This window comes from Nannospalax galili, unplaced genomic scaffold (genome assembly GCF_000622305.1).
Source record: "Nannospalax galili isolate Female #2095 unplaced genomic scaffold, S.galili_v1.0 scaffold221, whole genome shotgun sequence".
In the NCBI taxonomy this organism is placed as follows: Eukaryota; Metazoa; Chordata; class Mammalia; order Rodentia; family Spalacidae; genus Nannospalax; species Nannospalax galili.
This window is the reverse complement of record NW_008344592.1, coordinates 698,061-711,577: the sequence shown is the minus strand read 5'-3', so window position 1 is coordinate 711,577 and position 13,517 is coordinate 698,061. Positions and strand designations below refer to the sequence as shown.

The following is a 13,517-nucleotide window of genomic DNA, read 5'->3' as shown; positions in this document are numbered from 1 at the left end:
TATATATATATATCCTAAAAACCTGGGGTAATCCCAATTGAAGTCTCTGGGCTCTCTCTGGCGTTACTAATGCACATAGTTGAACACACTTAAGGTTTTTTAAAAAGAAACATTTTAAGTAAACTTCAAGAAATTAATGTGACATATTAGCATGCTACAGCTGAGCTACCCTCCTGTCACAGACCCTGTGACAGACATTCTCGCATGAGTTCGATGCAGAGCCCAATCACAGTGTCCAGAGTCAGACATGAAGCACACAAGGCTTGTGTGTGACCTCTAAAAAGGCAAAAGTGGAAAGAAAGATAAGACAAAACAGATCTTTCTAAAGGTACCCCAAGGCAGGAGGATTACCTGAACTACATAGCCTTAGAGGCAGGATTCAGAATAGCACTGCATGTTTTACAAGACAAAGGTCAAAGACAGCTGGTTTTTAGGCCCTGCCAGGTATTAACAAGTGGGGTGATCTTGGGCCAGGAATCTCCCTGCTGGGTCTCTGTTGCACACCTGTCCAATCATCTGGCCATATTCTTTCCTTGGGATAAAAAGACATAAAGAGGCAGATACTTCTATGCATGGACTAATCTTGTACAGGCAGAAACCACACCACAGCAGAGGTCTTCAGGCCCAGAGGAGACCTGCTTACTGGAAAATGAACTGTGGCAACCAGTCCCTTGAAATTTGGTACAAACTAATTCTAATTTCAATTGTTTTATAAGGCTAGGAAAGTCATTTGGGAAAGTCATCTGTGTATTAATTTCTTCCTTACAAGCAAAAATAAGAGAAACAGTCCCGATCTCACAGGACTAAGCAGAACAACAAATGCAGGCATAAACAAGCATTGTCAAACTGCCAGAGATCTAGAAATAGCTCATAGGTGGTAAAGGGAGATGATGTCACCACCAACAGCACCATGGGAAATGATCCACTGTTCTAAGAAGGGATACCCAGGAGCCACTGGTGACCTAACCTGTGTTAGGTTCCTAAAATGGCAGCATAGCTGCCAATGCTCCAGGATTGCTGCATAGGCCCCCATCAGGAAACAGAAACTTTAACATTTCTCAGGGACCCTGTGACTCTAGGACGTAATTTATCCTAAGACAGCAGTTGCTGGTTCCCAAAGCCCATGACTTCAGCAGACAATAGAGAGCAGCTTCCCATTCCCCACATCTGCCAAGTTTCATCAGTAATGACCTCCTCTCTCCTTTTATTTCGTGGTTATTTCCTCCAGGTGCCCCCTATAAACCAGGCTGTTCTGGCCTACATGCCTCCTCCCTCTGCACAAGTCCCAAAACAACTCCACTGCACAATTACTGGCCACCGTTCTCTGTTCCTGAGTGACAGTCTGGCAGTTTGTTCCCAAATAAACTGCTGTTTCTACCCACAGAATGGTCCTGTTCAGTGGTTTTCGCTGCACACTTGCATACACCCTGAAACCAACTAATCCTGCTAAGGAATACTCCTTTCAGTGGTGACTATAGACAACATGCCTTTGCTCTTCCTCTCTGGGGCATATCTCCCTTCTCAGTGGCAGTGATGCAATGGAGGACAGGTACAGGTCTCTAATCCCTCAACAGCTCTGAAATGCCACAAACAGAGCTGAAGAGAGCCGCAGACCTATTCTCAGAGCTCTCAAGAAAAAAAAAAGGTTCCCACTGTCAAAACTCAAATAGCAAGAGATTAGTGGGTCCTAAGCAAAGACATGCAGCATTCAACATTGTTTATAGAGTGTCAATCAGATCTGTGAAAGTTCTAGACTGCTGTACAACTTTGTGCTTATCATTAAAATACCACAGCATATAACTGAACATTTAAGAGGGTAGATCTCATGTTTGTTTATCACATTTAGAGAAAAGATGTAGCTCAAGGTTAAGCTTTCTACTAGATAAACCTCTTCATACACATTCCCTTACTGAAGCTTTCTACTAGATAAATCTCTTCATACACATTCCCTTACTGCTAAGTTTAGGAGAGCTGGCCACCAGGTGAGCTAGCAACAAAGGTGAGAAGTTGTCTAGCCAATACCAAAGAAATGTGTCTTGGGACCACAGACAGGATGCCACATAGCCACTGTTCTAAGGAAAAGGTTATGTTCAGCCCATATTCCAACTCCAGAATGTCTACCTGGAGGATCCTGGCAAACATAGCAGGTATACTTCTCCGGCACGTTTTCCTCCAGTAATCCCATGCAGACCCCATGCTGCCAACACTGGCATTCTTCACACTGTGAGAATCAAAAAAGAAACAAAAATTAAAACTCAGAAAGTGGGCTGGAGAGATGGCTCAGTGGTTAAGAACACTGCTTGTTCTTGCAGAAAACCCGGGTTCGAATCCCAGCACCCACATGGCAGCTAACAACTGTCTGTAACTCTAGTTCCAGGGGATCTGACAGCCTCTTCTGTCCTCCACAGGCATTACACGACAGGTGCACTTACCTACCTACACACAGGCAATACATGCATACACATAAAATCAAAATAATAAATGAAATATTAAAAAAAAAAACTCAGAAAGTATCCTCCATCCAAAAGTAGAACTTCTGGGGCTGGAGAGATGGCTCAACAGTTAAGAACACTGACTGTTCTTGCAGAAGACCCAGGTTCAAATCCCAGCACCTACACGGCAGCTAACAACTATACATAACTCCAGTTCCAGGGAATCTGACAGTCTCTTCTGTTCTCTGTGGGCACTGCAGGACATGGGTGCACTTACCTACATACAGGCAATACACATATACACATAAAATAAAAATAATATATAAGCTGGGTGTGGTGGCACACGCCTTTAATCCCAGCACTTGGGAGGCAGAGGCAGGCGGATCTCTGTGAGTTCAAGGCCAGCGTGGTCTACACAGTGAGTTCCAGGACAGCTGGGCTACTGGGAGACCCTGTGTCAAAAAGAACCCCCCCCCAAAATAATAATAAATAAAATGTTTAAAGAAAAAAAAAAAAGAACTTCCTCTGGAAATGAGGGTGAGAGCGGAGGTGCAGGAGGATACTCCCTACCAACTTGTATTCACCTGAATACAGCCACACACTAGAAATGGACATATGGACAGCTGGGGACAGGAAGTCTAAGCTCTAAAGAGACTTTAATCCTAGCACTCAAGAGGCAAAGGCTGGAGGACCTCTGTGAGATCGAGGTCAGTCTAGTCTACATAGTGAGCTCTAGGCCAGCTGGGGCTACAGCGAAACCCTGTCTCAAAAAAAAAAAAAAAAAAAAAAAAAAATGGAGGGAATGGAGTAGAAAGGCAGACTCCTAGAAAGATACTAGGACATTTGAGGCAGTGCCAGCCCAAGATCTTAATCCTTAACTATCTAATAAACAGATGAGCTCTGGAAGACTGACAGGGAACTTCAATACACACCCTTGATGGCAGGCCACCAGCCTGACTGCTAAAAGCCACGCACAGCTCACAGTACTCACTTGGAGTAAAATAGGCCCCAACATCAAAAGAGCTTTCCTGGGCAGATAAAAGCCACCTGGGAAACTGATTAGATCAGAATCAACAAAAGCAGAGCTGGAAGGCAGTTCTTTTTGAGACAAAGTATCACTATCCTGGCTGGCCTAGAACTCACTATTTAGACAAGGCTGGTCTCAATCTCACAGAGATCAGCCTGCCTCTACCTCCTGAGTGCTGGGATTAAAGGTGTGCGTGCCACCGAGCCTGGCATCCTACTAGGTATTTAAAAATATAAAGGTGTAATAATACAGAATGGTATGAACAAACATACAGCCAGATGAATCACTGAAAAAGAAGGGTCCAGAAAGAGCTCCCAATACACTCAAAGATGGGGTAAACATAGGCAATACTTCAAAGAATGGAGCATGGCAAAGTAAAGCCAGAGTCCCCACTTCATACCAAAATAAACTCCAAATGAATAAAATATATAAAAGGTTCTTCAAAAAATGAAACCTCAGCCTGACATGGAGGTTCACACCTAGACCCTATCTCAAAAGACCACCCTCCCTCAAAAAAACCCTCAGAAATTCTAGAAGAAACTATGAATTAAAGGTTTGCTTTTGTTTTCTTATTTTCGCGATGCTGGGAATCAAATCCAGTGCCTTGGCATGTGCTACAATCTCTAGCGCTGAGGAAGAGCCCCTTCAACCCCATAATGGAAAAATTCTTTTACAGACTTTTCAATAAATACATGACTTCCAGTGACGAAGCAACTGTTACTCAAATCTCAGAAGTTATAAAGAAAAGCTTATTATAGTTCAGCTCATGAAAACAGACAGAGCCTGTAAGATGGCTCAGCAGGTAAGAAGGCCACACAAGCCTGGCAACCTCAGCTCCATCCCTGGGACCACAATGGAAGGAGAGAACCAACTCCTGAAAGTTATTCTCTAATCCCCACACATGAACTGTTGCCTTTGTGCACCTACACCCATACATAACAAATAATTACATACATATATACACAAACACACACATACACACAAATAAAAGGGAAAAAATGGGGCTGGAGAGATGGTTCAGAGATTAAGAGCAATTGCTGTTGCTGGAGAGGACCTGGGTTCTGTTCCCAGCTCATTATCCAGGCAGCTCACAACCACCTGTAACTCCAGCTACAGGGAATCCGAAGTCCTCTGGCCTTCTCGGGTACCCGTAAGCACATGGTACACAAGAACTCATGCAGGTACACATAATAAATAATTAAACATTTTTTATTTTATATATATGGTGTTTTGACTGCATGGAAATGTGTCTGTTCATGCAATGCCTGTAGAGGCCAGAAGAGGGCACTAGGTCCCTTGCAATTGGAATTAGGAAGAGTTTTGACTGATAACCATGGGAGCCAAGCCTGGGTCCTCTGCAAGAGCAGCCAGGCTCTAAACTCTAATCTGCTGAGCCATTTCTCCAGGAAGAAATGGGATTCCTAAAGCAAGCCAGCTAGCTAAACTAGCCAATTCAGTGAGTTCTGGGTTCAAGTGAGAGACTCTCCTCAATATATCAGGTAGAAAGCAATCAAGAAAAAGACCCTAGTCAGACTGTCTCCAAAAACAAAACAAAAAACTTTTAAAAATCGTAGAACTCAGCAGAAGCAGGTGATCTCTGTGAGTTCAAGGCTAGCCTGGTCTACATAACAAGTTCCAGGCTCGCCAAGTTCCAGGCTAGCCAGAGCTACATAGTGAGCCCTATTTAAAAAAATAGATACCCAGTGTTAACTTCTGACCTACATAACACACACATACACACACACACACACACACTCACTCACTCACTCACTCACTCACTCACATATATACATGAAAAAAGAAGCCAAGCATGGTGGCTTACATCTTTGATCCCCGCACTAGCGAGACAGAGGCAGGTGGATCTCTGTGAGTTCTAAGCCTACACAGTGAGAGTTCCAGTCCAGCTTGAGCTACAGGGAGACCCTGTCTCAAAAAGACCAAAAAAAAAAAAAAGTATTAGTCCCCTAAACCCTAAATGTATGCTTTTGCTAAAGTTACTGAGTAGAAAAGACACAGTGCTTACAGTGCCAGAAATATCAGAAACCGTCCCTGTACAATAATAAAGCCAGCAGACATTCCTGGCTCAAGAAGACTGCAGAGAAAAGTCCTCTAGAACCAGAGGCAAGGAGCTTTTGAGGTAAGTTCAACACTAAAATGCTAGACGTGGAGTTGAGCTGAAGGGAAGGCTAACTGAGGCCTGAGAGGCAGGAAGCAGAAAGCTGGCTCTAGACTGCCATGTAGCAGCTGCTGCAGTCCCCAAATCTCCAAGCTTAGTTTCTTCCTACCAAACTTTAACAGCAATCCAAGTCCTCCCTCCATACTCCTGGAGGGGGCAGGGGGAGCACGCATTACTCACCCATGGAAGAGCCAAACAGACTGTCAAGGACCAGAACTGAGGCTAGGCCCAGAAAGACAGGGGTAACTAAAGGTCATTAACATGCTTTTAAAAACAAACTACAGCTGGCTATAGTGGGGCACACCTTTAATCCCAGCACTCAGGAGGCAGAAGCAGGTGGATCTCTGTGAAATCCAGGCCAGCCTGGTCTACATAGGCCAGCTGGGGCTACTGGAAGAACCTGTCTCAAAAAAACAACCAAACAAAATAAAAATAAAAACAAACTAAAATTCCACTAAAAATATCAACAATCCTCATGTTATTACACATGATTTTCTAACTATTCCACAGAGCTTTAAAGTTCTGTAAGTGGTTTTTTTGTTTTGTTTTTTTACAATGGGGCTATTAAAAAAAAAAAAAAACACCTAAAAATGCATACTCAGTCACTCCATGGCAAATGTTAAGACAGCATGCATAATTTTGTATTGTCAGGTTACTCAGCATTATATTTTCCTGGAATAATGTTTTTCTTCCATCCTGGTTAATTAAGGGGACTCCACAGCATGCTATTTGGGAAAAGTCACCCTGACAACAGTCACATGTCAAGGTTGTCCCAAAATGAACAGCCAAACCGAGAAAAGTAAAATGAGGCCGGAGGTGCTCATGCCAGCAGCTGGCCCTCAGCGCTGACAGTGCACGAGCACTCCAGGGAACAAGCACGCTACTACCACTTCTGACCTTAGCAATTTTAACAATCTGTTTGAACTATAGCTTTTTTTTTTTTTATTCCTGTTAAAAATTTTGGGGTTCTATGAAACATTCTAATAGGAAAAGAGGTTCTAATGCTGAAAAAAATTGAAAACAATTGAACAAACATATACTAAGGTCATAAATGTTCATTCATGAACCTTAAAATACCCAGAAATTACCTTGAAGACATTTGCTTTTGAGTCAGGATCTTGCTAGGCAGCCCAGGCTGGCCTCACACTAAGTCCTCCCTCAGCCTCTTAAGAAGATACTCCCTCAACCTAAAGTATTTCTGTGTGTACTGGTGGGAGTGGAGGAGGTTTGGTCAGTCAGCCTAGTCAATGCTGCTGGGTTTCAAAATCAAAATTTAAAAAAAAAGTGTTTCATTTCTCAATTGCAAACGGCAGTGGTTACAATTTCACAGCACTTTATGCATAAACAAATGAGTACAGCACCTGTACAGCTGAACCATCAGAACAAGCTTCACTGACTGTGGCAGTGCCAGGTTCTTAATTTTGATACCATGTTTTCATTTGGGCTACTTGGCACGGGAAGTAGGTTAGGCAGTAGTTCACTGTGTATTTGGGACTTGTGTATTGTTTGGATTCTTCTATAAATCAATCTCTCTCTCTCTCTCTCTCTCTCTCTCTCTCTCTCTCTCTCTCTCTCTCCATCTTTGTGAGATACAGTCTCCCTATAGCCCCGGCTGGCCTGGAACTCATTGAGTAGACCAGGTTGGCCTTGAACTCACAGAAATCCGCCTGCTGGGATTAACGCCACTATGCCTGGCATGAATCTCTTTTTAAAACCAAAAAGCACTTGGTAAGTCAGGATTATACACCTGCAATCCAGCTACTTAAGAGGTAAAGCAGGAAGATTGAAAGATTAAGTGTAGCCTGGCAATTTAATAAGACCCTGTCTCAATAATTAATAATTAAAAATTGGGACTTCAGTCAGTGAGGTGGCTCAGTGTCTTTACTGAGACACTTGCCACTGACAACCCAAATTTGATCCCCAGAACCTACTTGGTGGAAGGAGAGAACAGAATCCCACAAGTTGTCCTATGAACCCCACACATACAATCAAATAAGTGTTTGGGTTTTGTATTTTTATTTTTAAAAATATTTTATTTATTATTTTATGTGTACAAGTGTATTGCTGCATGTATGTGAGTGCACCCATATCATGCAATGCCACAGAGGTCAGAAGAGGCCTTCAGATTCCCCTGGAACCGGAGTTAAGGACGGTTTGTAGCTGCCATGTGGGTGCTGGGACTCGAACCCGGGTCCTCTGCAAGAGCAGTCAGTGCCCTTAACCTAGTCATCTCTCCAGCCCCTGTTTTTGTTTTTCTAAAGTGAGGCTTGGATGGGCACATGCCTTTAAGCCCAGGGATTTGGGAGGTGGAGGCAAGAGGAACAGAGTTCAAAGTCAGCTTGGTCTATATAAGATCTTTTCTCAAAAAAAGGGGTGTGGGAAGCTACAGATATAGTTCAATGGTAGATAACTTGTCTAGCATATGTAATGCCCTGGGTTCAATCCCTACCACTGAAGGGGAAACATGGGGGGAAGATGACAGGGTGACAAAAATAAACAAAAAACTTAGTAAATAGAAAGTGAAAAGGTGTCAGGCATGGTGGTGTATACTGTAATCCCAACACTGAGTAGGTCGGAGTAGAAAAATCAGGAATTCAAGGTCATCATTAACTCTAAGGAGCTCAAGTCCAGCTTGGGCTACACAAGACATTTTCAAAGTATACAATTTTAAAAGGGTAAAAAGGAAAATGGGACCTACTCACTCTCTGATCTACTGAAACTCTGAAGAACTATGACAAGGTCTGATGTTTCAATCATCAGAAGAGGACTGGGGAAATGGTTCAGTAGCAGAGTGCTCTCCAAGGACCCTAGGTTCAATCCCAGGGAATGGGGGAAATCAAAGAAAAGGAGGTTACTGAATATAAAAAGACAAATGTGAATATAAAGCACATATGAGCTGGGTATGGTGGCACATGACTATAATCTCAGCACTTAGGAGGCAGAAATGGGACCAACATAGCAAGTCTGAGGCTGTGATATGTTGTCAACTTGACACAATCTAAAATCATCCATGAGAACACACATCATGGACTGTCAAGATGAGGCTGGCCTGTGGGCATGTCTATGGGGGGATATCCTGAGTAGGAAGACCCTCCACTGCAGATGGCACCATTCTTCAGGCAGGAAATCCTGAACCATGTAAAAGTGGAGAGAGCAAGCTGAGCATAAGCATGCTGCTCTAATTTGCTCCACTCTGGTTCCTAACTGCTGACGGAATGTGACCAGATGCCTCATGCCCTTGCCACCATGCCATGCTGGTCTCTATCCCTCTGGAACTATGAGCCAAAACAAGCCCTTCTTTCCTTAAATTGCTTTTCTCAGGGTATTTTATCACAGCAACAGAAAAGTAACTAAGAGACTTTGTCTCAAAAAGCAAAGGATAAAAGACATAAATTCAGGCTGGGTGTAGTGGCACATGCCTTTAATCCCAGCACTTGGAGGCTGAGGCAGGTGAATCTTTGTGAGTTTAAGGCCAGCCTGGTCTACATAGTAGTTCCAGGTCAGCTGGGGCTACAGGGAGACCCTGTCTCAAAAAGACAAAAAACAAAAACAAAAGGACATAAATTCAACTACATAAATTAAATCAAGATGAAGAAGTGGATTTCAAACTTTTATGTCATAGTCATAGCCATAGCATAAGAGAAAAGACAGAAAGCAGACTAGCAGGGCCGGGCCTTTTCTTCCTGACCATTCCAGCCTATGCAGACTCTTTCTGGGTGGTGGGCAGCCACTTCTTTAATCAGGAACAATCACTCCACCACCACTACCACACAGTAACAGAGACAAGCCCTTGGTGGCCTTTCTGTAGAATGTGAGCCTATCCACCAAACCAGACGATTAGATCAAGGATGGGCATCTGGCCCAGGACTAACTTCTCCCTAACCCCACAGATGACTGTTGTGAACCTAGTTGGAATTCTTGGCCCAGGAATTCAGAATTGGTACTGAGATTCTAACCTCAGCTTAGCTACTCTCTTGAACAAACAGAGCAATAGGGAAGGGGCCATGTAAGAGAGCCCATTTTCCATGTTTCAAGAAAATAAGCAAAGAGAGAAAAGAATCAAATTGACTCCATGGAAAAGCAGAAGTGGGATAGACCAAGCCCCTGAAGATGAATTCTAGGCTTCGGAGTCTGAATTTAGTCCTCTGAGTTCCAAAACCCAGACTACTTTCAGCAATGTTTGTACTTGCTCCTAAAAGAATACCAACCTGGCCAAGCATGGTGGTGCATGCCTTTACTCCCAGCACTTGGGAGGCAGGGGCAGGTGGATCTCTGTGAGTTCAAGGTGAAACTAGTCTATATAGTGAGTACCAGGCCAGCTGAGGCTACAGGGAGACACAGGGAGACCCGTTTCAAAATACCAAAAAAAAAAAAAAAAAAAAAAAAGAATACAACCAGGATGACAAGATGGCTCAGCGGATAAAGGCACTTGCTGCCAAGACTGATGATCTGAGTGTGAGCCCCTCCCCAGAACCCACATGACAGAAGAGAAGATACTCCTACATGTCCTCTGACCTCCACACAGGCTGTGACAGGTGTGTGCAAATATATACACAATAAATAAATGCAATATTTTTTTATAAAAGAAAAAAATAACACTAACCAAAGTTGTAATACCAGTACTCAGAGGATCTCTGTAAGCTTTCAAAAAAAAAAAAGGAATGCTAAGCAATACAACCATGACAGGGGAGAAGAAAAACAAAAAAAACCACAACAATTAAACAAAACCTAAACTTATGTTTCCTGATGAGCCAAGCAGCTACCAAGATACTGCGAGCATCTATGACCCTTTAGAGTCACCAGGCAGCAAATAACTTCTGTCAGAATTGGGAATTACAGCAATCAAAGGGCAGGGCAGGGCAAGCAGATGGGGCCAGTGAAGGTCTGTCTTCCTAAGCAGGTAGACAAACGCCAACACACAGAACCATCCCAAAGAGGCGATGAGAGATATGCCAGGAAAATAACAGGAAACAGGCAAATTATAAAACCAGACTCCATTTCTTCAGGCTACAAGGAAATTTTATCTCAAAAAAGAGTCCATAAAGGTTAAACTGCCACTCCAAAGTCCAAATGCCTTCTATCCAATGACAAGGCCCTTCCCCTTTGGCCTCAGTGATTCCTTAATTCTGCTCTCATTCTATTAACAGGCTGTTTACAGCAGCCTAGAACTCCCAGGAAACTGAACCAAAGGGCAAACTCAGCTCACTGCTCTTAGTAGTGCGTACTGGCTGACATGACTCACTGTTGTGCTGGCCTCTACTCTCTGGAGATACCGGTTTTGTCTTCCTCTGTCCTGTGTTCTGAAACTCTACTTGCCTGAATCATGAAGTCGTTTTCCTCCTGGACTTCACAGATGCAACGGACCACCTCAAAATCATAGCGGTCATCACCATCGAGTTCCTCATCTGGGTTGGTGGTCACATCAACATCTTGGCCACACTCTTCATCACTCCAAAGAAAGCTCTCAGAAGAGGACTCACTCAAATTATCCTCCTCTGGAAGGAAAGGGAAGCCAACAGCCATTGTTCTAAATTTAGTTATAAAATTTATAACACTATGGTGTCTCAGACTCATTCCTCCAGGGAATGCCAATCTGTTCTTTGGGTTTCTTATTAGGATAAGCTCAAATGTCATAGGCTGCCTGACAAGAAACTGAACTCCATATCCTCATTTCACTGAGAGAACATTAAGCCCAAAGTTAGTGGCTGCCAATGTCCCAGCACTCACTGACAGAGACACAACATCCCATGAGTCATCCATCACCCTAAGAATTCTAACCTGCTCCTCAGCTGTCCCCATCCAGCCAGGACCTGGTTTATAACCATCTCTGTCTACCACCTGTACAGCCACTTTTACAGCTGTACATACAGTGGGGAAAAAGGCAGGGGCGATTGCAGGGCTAATCACTAGATCTTAGTGCCGACTAGTTACAATCACAGTTAACTTGTACTGAGTACTTACTCTGCATCCTGCTGTGTTTGAAGCACTTGCTCTATACCACTTACTTTCTAACAGATGCTCAGGTGAGCAGTGGGCTCTCTTACCAGAAGCTTTCAATTTCCCTTTGTGGTTTCCAGAATCTGAGCCATGGAGCTGCGGGCTCATATGGGCCCCAGGCTTGTGTGAGGACCCACACCTAGTGACAGCAAATGCTTTGGGGGGAGAAAGTTCCTGGGAGGTGTCACTAATCTCGTCACTGCAAGGACAGTCTACAAGAAGAACATTAAGAACAAATGAGCAAATCCAGACACCATCTGGGCATCCCAGAATCAACCCCATCCCATCAATAGCCTGCTGTTCAAAGAACTCAAAGGTGTGGCCAAAACACAACCACAAAGAAGTGTGGAGGGCAATCAGGGATATATATATATACTTCCAGCCCCTCTGAGAATGCTTCCTTGTAATACAATGCCCCCCTTTTCTGATAAGATTGCTTTTCCAAACCAGAAGCAACAATAAGAATAAAACATGGCATCTCTTTAGCTCCTGCAATTGCAACAGAGATTTTCTCTAATGTTATTACAAGGGTAGAAACACACGTTTTGAGAGGCAAATATTTTCTTGAGAGGTGGGTGTTTTTTATGTATGTCAGCACCTCAGAGGCTTAGGCAAAAGTACTGAAAAGTTGGAAGGCAGGCTGAACTACATAGTAAGGTCCAGGCCAGCCTGAGCTAGAGTAAGACCCTGTTTCAAAAAACTCAAGAAAACAAAGAGTTGCATATGTAAAAAGCTATTTATGTCTATTGTTACACTGTGACAGGATTCACTGGCCAATGCAGCAAGTGGGAGGCCATTTATAAAGGCTGGTAGAACCCTCTAAGACTTGGTTGAGGGGCTAGCAAGATGGCTCAGTGGGAAAGTAGTTAGTTGAGCGTTTACCTCAACTCATCCCTTCCAGGACCCATGCTAGGTTGAGCCCACAAGCCCTAGGAAAGGCCTGTTGGTCTTTCCTCTCCTGAGTGGAAACTTCCTATAAATGGCAGGGAAACCCAGGGGAAGCCCTTGAAGGAAAATTACCAGGCTTGGTTTTCTTTTTCTTTTTCTTTTTCTTCTTTGGCTTTACTCTCACAAACTCTTTGAATTTCTTCTCTTTATTCTTTTCCTTCTCTTTTGCAGCTAGAAATTAAACAGGTTCAACTGTTATTTTAACATTTTGTTTTCATGCTGGGATTTTATTCTTTTAAGTTATGAAGCATATCCAATGCAAACACTAGAACACATCCTTGACGTGGTTCTGCTTGGGAGGTCCCCTTCCTGTGCTGAGGGATCTGGAGTGGATTGCTGGACAGAACCACTCCTCTATCACTTGGCCTTCTGATCTGTGCAGCCACCAGCTGCTCCATGGAAATGTGTATGAGTCTGGGTGAAATATGTTGTAGTCATTAGTTGTATGTCTATGGCTGCTGACATGGTTCAACAGCCAAGCTGAATAGTGAGGACAGGACCCTCAAAACTCACAGTATTGATTATCTGGTCCTTTATGGGAAAGTTTGTCAACCCCTACGCATAAATGTAGCTACATACTGGAATCAGCTGGGAAGCTTGTAAAAGAACGACAACAAAATACTTAAGTCCCACCTAGAGATTTTTACTTAATTGGCTGGAGATATAGCCTGGGCATCAAGATTTGGCTCCATTCATATATTCATATTCTCTCCCCCTCCTCACTTTTTTCATTTAAAAACATTATTAATATTATTATTATTTGAGATCGGATTTCCCTGATAGCTTCAGCTGGCCTGGAACTCACCATGTAAACCAGGCTGGCCTTGAACTCACAGAGCTCCACCTGTATCTGCCTCCTGAGTAGTAGGGTTAAAAAGCATGTGCCACACACCTTTCATCCCAGCACTCAGGAGGCAGAGGCAGGCGGATCTCTGTG

The 13,517-nt window shown here is 43.4% G+C and overlaps 1 protein-coding gene across 3 annotated transcripts in view; it reads right to left on the bottom strand.

Moving 5' to 3' along the window:
- The window catches only part of Phf20 (PHD finger protein 20), a 123,757-nt gene that overhangs the window by 13,126 nt on the left and 97,114 nt on the right, over nt 1-13,517 (bottom strand). For all 3 annotated transcript variants that reach the window (XM_008840765.2, XM_008840766.3, XM_029567195.1), the window contains 4 exons: nt 12,653-12,751; nt 11,680-11,844; nt 10,952-11,130; nt 2,122-2,221 (listed from right to left, as the gene is read on the bottom strand). In XM_008840765.2, coding sequence (XP_008838987.1) covers nt 2,122-2,221; nt 10,952-11,130; nt 11,680-11,844; nt 12,653-12,751 — 543 coding nt within the window. The remainder of the gene's footprint in view (nt 1-2,121; nt 2,222-10,951; nt 11,131-11,679; nt 11,845-12,652; nt 12,752-13,517) is intronic.